Genomic DNA, 5,692 nt, shown 5'->3' with positions numbered 1-5,692 from the left:
TTTATAATGAAGGTATAATAATTCTTAAACTTGTTATAGTTTTGACACATTAGATAACGATGATAGTGATTGATGATAATATTTTCCATTGAATTATCAATAATTGTTCCTATGCCACAAAGCCTTTAATAGCTATAATTTAAAATCAAAAAATAAAATATATATTATTATAAGTTTTAAAAATAGTATATCAAAAAGATATTTATTTTATTTTTAAATTTAAATTTTAAAATTAATGAAGAAATATCAAAAATATTAAAAATTAAAAATTAGAGAAGAAACTATACAAATTCGAGTTACAAATTCATTCCAAATACTTCTATTTTTACTTCCATGAAAAGCGGCACCTTCGAGCTACAAACAATCACAAAATCATACATTGAAAAATCGCACGTATACTTCTATATTGTCATTATATTACTAAAAATATATTAATTCCACCTAAACAATTGTATAAAAGGATGTCACAATTTCCTCCTTTTCAAGTAGTTCTTTAATTTTTTAAAACACTAATATTAATTAAAACATGCACACCAATCTGAACCAGAAATATCCACATTGAAAAACATTCGATCACAAAGCCCTAAAACTACATATAAAACAAATCTAGATATGCAAACGCATGGTGCCTGATATGCAGACCCTGCTGGTCCGAAGATAAATCCTTCAGGAAAATGGGGTCTCGTCAATTATCCAGGGAATTGCTGCGTCGCATAAACATTCAACTTCGACGCAGCAAGCGGGTCCGACGATTCATCGGAGCTTTGGCTCCGCAAACTGTAGTGATAGTGCGATCGAGCATCAGCAGAAACAAACGCCGACACCAGAAAGAGGATCACAAACAACCCACGTATGCATCTCGTCTTCATTGTAACAAGCTTCACGTAGACTGATCTGCACTTTCGCCTAGAAACGCACAAACAATGCAAAGGGAACGGAATAATCTGTACTTTCGCCTGGAAACACACAAACAACGCAAAGGGACCAGGATGAGGGTGTGCGAATGGATTATATGTTGATTTTAAGAACTCTGGAAGTAAAGCAAAGAGGAGTATACATGGGTTGATTCTAATCGTTTATAGAGTTACTGTAAAAGCCAGTGGAAGTCTTACTGTTTGTGAAGTGAACATCCGAGTACTGTTTGTGCTTTGGGTCGACATATCCTATCGAGTGGATGCGATTCGGACTTGGACATGGACGCCGTGCCCTGGAGAGAGAGGACAAAACAAAACAAAACAAAATAAGTAAATAAATGAGAAAGACATCAGAACAACTTCCACACCGGACGCATCGTTTTCTACGCATATGTTTTTTTCTTCTCTTTAGTTTTATTTTTCTGTTTTTTTCTTTCGATGCGTCAGCGTGATTTCTAGATCTTACACGACAAAGCAAGTCTCTGTTTTCTAGCCTTTTGGTTCACTTGTGGGTAATCGACTGAGGCATCCGCGCAGATCGTGGGGGGGTGACGACCGAAAGAGAGATTCTTCTGTGTGTTAAGAGTATCTTTCCACAAGTTGGTGGGAGTGTTATTCCCAATTGCCGTTTCAGTAGTGTTTTTTTTTCACGGAATGCAGGAAGCTGTGAGGACACTCTTCAATTTCATCGTTTCATCTCGATGTCATATTACAGGCACCGTTTCAGTCAGTATTACTTCAGACCAGAGTGAGTTATCCTAAACAATGCTCCAGTCAAGGATATTGTGGACCACAATGCTTGAGAGGGTGCAGGGAAAATTTGAATGGTCCTCCACTACAAGACCTGCAAAGCCTATAATGATCAGGACACCAAATAATCAGCGAAAAGAAATAGAAGCTGTAAAGCAACGAACTGGGGGTATGACACCACCACCAACTTGGCGTTCTGGCGGGAGGGAGGAATTTTTTTGTGTAGTTGCGAATTACAATGATTAAGCGTCAGGAATATCGAGCAAATACTGGTAGTTGGCTGTAGGGAAAGGAGCGCTTAGAGTGGAGCGATTTCGGAGCATCTTGACAGCTTATTGGTATGTGCTACACGAATCTGCTACAAAGCTAGTGCAAATTCAACACATATAAAGCTCGCTAATGACACACCATGGGATGTTTAATTATGCTTCGGTCTTCGGAGAACCACGCATTATGCTGCGGTACGTCTCAATCTACGTTGGATGCGCTTCGGCTCTGGATGGTTTCACAATAGGACAAAAGTGTAGTAAGAGATCACTACATTTGTCATTATTTGAAGGGTATCTGTAAAGGCAGGACGACCTTCATTTTGCGCTACTTTGACGCGATGTGATATCAAGGGAATATTATCGGTTCAGGCATAATGACCTGAGTACATGCCAGTGTTGTGACGAATATTTCAGAGCTGTATACAATTGGACACAAGGCGTCAGAATCCATAGTCTAAAAGTCCAGAAGTTCACACGCCCATTCAGACGCACTAGCTAGTTTTCGATATCCCAAAACATGCTTGAATTTCGGCTTCCCACCCAACTCAGAGAATTGAGGATAGAGCCGGCGTTTGAACAGACAGTTCGGTTGTTGAATCTAACGAAATCCTATCCAAATAAGTTCTGGAAATAGTAATTGAGGGCAAGTCCAGCAAACTTGCAGTCGCCTAGCAAGTCTACTCGACTTCAGCACGGCTGCTTTCCATTTCTGAGACGGACAGCACCGAAGTTTGTCGATTTTTTTGTTTTTATTTTTATGTTTTTTCTTTTTCTTTTCTTTTCTTCGATTGTTGGTGTTCGGAGGCGGCGATTCCACCATGATTGAAGATCATGCTAGCAAAGATCTTACAGGCGGCAACTGAGCCTCTGAATCGTGGGCTTTAGTTGTTGTTCCAACACCGGGTGACGCGTTTATTCCAGATTGAGTATTGACAGATCAGGGGAGAAGCTCACCGTCGTTGTTGCGCAGATTGAACTGTCTTCTCAACCACTATCAATGTCACCGCGGACGAAAGCAAATCGGGGTAACGGATCGATCCAGACCCCCGAAGGTCGATCCTCATATTCTTTCGCCTCCCCCCACATGTTTCGCCAGAATGGCTTAGTCTTTGGGTCATAGAACTACGTCTGTCGGTCACGAAGACTTCGTGACGCATCCCCAATGGAAAATCCGCTCCGAGGGGACAGCATCGCAGCTCTTGCTCAACCTTAACTGTCGAGACTGAATTCAACCCTGCAATCGACGAAAATCTACGTCTTGGATTGCTGGTTTCGACCTTGTAATCGATCAAATTCATCCTCAAGGATTTCTGGATTCTTCTCCTCTTGGAAAAATCTTGATCTCGTCTTGTCTCGATTGCGTTACCGACTTCATGTCTGTATTATGGTTTTTAATTGTGAGTGGATAGTATAAAATTTTCACTTTTACTAGATGATTCTTTTTGAATGAGGGATATTGTTTTCAAGTTGGATTTAAGGTCGGATGATTGTTTCTAATTTCAAAATCAAAATCACATCAGAGAATTTTCTGAAATTTTCGAGGAATGAAATTTCTTTGTTAATTGAAAATAATAATTGAATCAGCTCATAACTTTATGTTTCTATGTTGGCATGATACAATATGATAATATTAATTTATATTTATATAATAAATAATTTTGCAAATGTCTACTTTTAGAATGTTTGAGAATTTTGTACTCTCTTATTAATCCATATAAGTGATTTCTTTTTCTTTTTTGAAATTTGAAATTTGTTTTTTTATAAACTAGTCATAAATGTATGAGTACTGAATCTTATTGAGAAGTTTATTGAGTAGCTTATAGAAAGTTTCTGGCAACTTAAAAAAAATATTATCTAAATTTTGTAGTTAATATAAGTAAAAGCAGAAATTAAGGTGATACTAAATTTTGATTATCGTGTAACCTGTGTAAGTCTTGGCACAGTCATTTAATTCTCATTTTATATTTTTATAGACTACAATGTTTTTTCTATTTCAAAATTTTACATTCAATAGATTACCTATTTTTATTTAAGATATGTAGCAGTGTTTTTATTAAATAAAAAAATTAAAAATTAAAAAAAAAATACAAGTCTTTCTTTATTGAAAGAGAGTGCTTTAATATGTATATATAACATAATATTGATTATTTTTTATATTGGATTTTGAATTCAAGTGTGCTTCCAAATTTCGAATGAAAGAGTGAGACCACTATATGATTAAAGTCTTCAAGACCTCATTACGTTTTGTAATTGTTTGCACTTGATAGTATATGTAATGACTAGCAATGACATATTGCAATTGCAAAATTGATTTCTTCTATTGTGAGAATCTCAGTTTGGAGTTAGTATTTTACTTAGAATTAAGAGAATTGTAAAACATAGACTTCAAGGAGACACAATTTGTCTCCACAATCACAATCAGGCATTGAACCATTTAACCAAATTTAGTACATTTACAATAAGAATTTTTGTTTTCATTCCCAACAAGGTTCAACATTTAATTGAATTACTTGATACTTTGTTGCTAGTTGATTTGTGACAATATATAAATTTAACAAAGAATTGTGTCATATTAATTTGGTACTTTAAAATCAAGTATCACCTATTACCTCAAAGTATTGAGAGGAATTAAAAATTGGTGGAAATGGTTTGAAGTTTAGACAATCATGAAATTTAATAAAAATGATAACTATTAGATCTTAAAAGAAATTATGATGATTTAAAAATAAATTAAATTAAATTAAATTGTAACCTACATCTTCAAACTCATGCTTTTCATCTAAGTTTTTGTGGCTGCTTTGAATTCATAATCAACTAAGTTGTGTTTTCATGTAATTATTATTTCACAATCCTTTAAAAGCACACATTTACTAACCTCACATCCAACTATTGTTTACCTAAATAACCTTGTCAAACTACAATAAAAAATGAACCTTTGGAATCAACTTAAAAGTTGTTACTTTAGAATGAAAAAGTATAAAAATAAGCCTAGAAAGTTAGGCAATGTAAAAAAAGAAAAAATGAAAAAGAAAAGATCTTAAACAAGCACTCATCATCTCGTATAAAACCCCACAAACATGTCATAATCATAATCCCATTCACTAATGTTTCCGATGAAAATGTGCATATCACAATTACTACATTTTTAAATGCATCTAGGCAAAGTAAACTAAGAATATAGGCACAATTTAGGCATAGAATAGACATATGTTAAATGCAAGCCAAAGAGAGACTACAAACCTAAACACACCATAACTTTACCCCTATCTCTGTTTATTCACTCAATTTTTCAGAAATGTTTTACAATTCATTCGATTATAATTGCAGGGGGAACATAAATTTCAATGATATCACTGTTCCAATTCTGTACATGAATGGTGTGTCTGTCTCAAAACTTAATACAAATTTATCGAAGGCAACCAGTAGAAGACCAGAATGGTTTTGCAGAATGGCCAGTGTAATGTTCACTACCTTGTATCCTCTTAATCTTCACGCCAATTCCCAGAGTTATCCCACCTAATCCAGGTTGAAGGAAAGTTTAGAAAGTCGGTGGGGCACCTCTATAAGTCGAGCCCCAATTTATGCTGTAGGAGCCACAAATCCTGCATCATACTCGCTCCTGCTAACTCCTTGCCAGAGAGCGATGGCGGGAAAAAGTTCCCGGTCCTCCCACTCTGGTTTTGTGGAGCCATGCAGTCGATACTCTTGGTAAGACAGGTCAAAGTGTAATTCACTGCCCTGCACGCCAGCGCCAGAATC

General features: G+C 35.9%; 1 protein-coding gene across 1 annotated transcript; it reads right to left on the bottom strand.

The window, feature by feature from the left end:
• Positions 1-396: 396 nt before the first annotated feature.
• Positions 397-5,025, bottom strand: LOC149988578 (uncharacterized). The gene is made up of 2 exons (XM_090252241.1): positions 1,113-5,025; positions 397-956 (listed from the first exon to the last, which is right to left on the bottom strand). The coding sequence occupies exons 1-2, from the start codon at positions 1,158-1,160 to the stop codon at positions 690-692; spliced, it is 315 nt and encodes a 104-aa protein (XP_090108367.1). The 5' UTR covers positions 1,161-5,025; the 3' UTR covers positions 397-689.
• Positions 5,026-5,692: the final 667 nt, after the last annotated feature.

This window comes from Physcomitrium patens, chromosome 7 (assembly GCF_059467195.1).
Source record: "Physcomitrium patens ecotype Gransden chromosome 7, ASM5946719v1, whole genome shotgun sequence".
Taxonomy (NCBI): Eukaryota; Viridiplantae; Streptophyta; class Bryopsida; order Funariales; family Funariaceae; genus Physcomitrium; species Physcomitrium patens.
The sequence above is the reverse complement of the archived record's forward strand: the minus strand, read 5'-3'. Positions and strand labels throughout refer to the sequence as shown.

What these genes read in the sequence shown, in the direction of transcription:
- LOC149988578 (XM_090252241.1), bottom strand. Translation starts at nt 1,160, where the DNA reads ATGTCGACCCAAAGCACAAACAGTACTCGGATGTTCACTTCACAAACA. An exon ending in GGATGTTCACTTCACAAACA is followed by an intron (nt 957 to 1,112) that starts GTAAGACTTCCA and finishes GTGTGTTTCCAG; the next exon opens with GCGAAAGTACAGATTATTCC.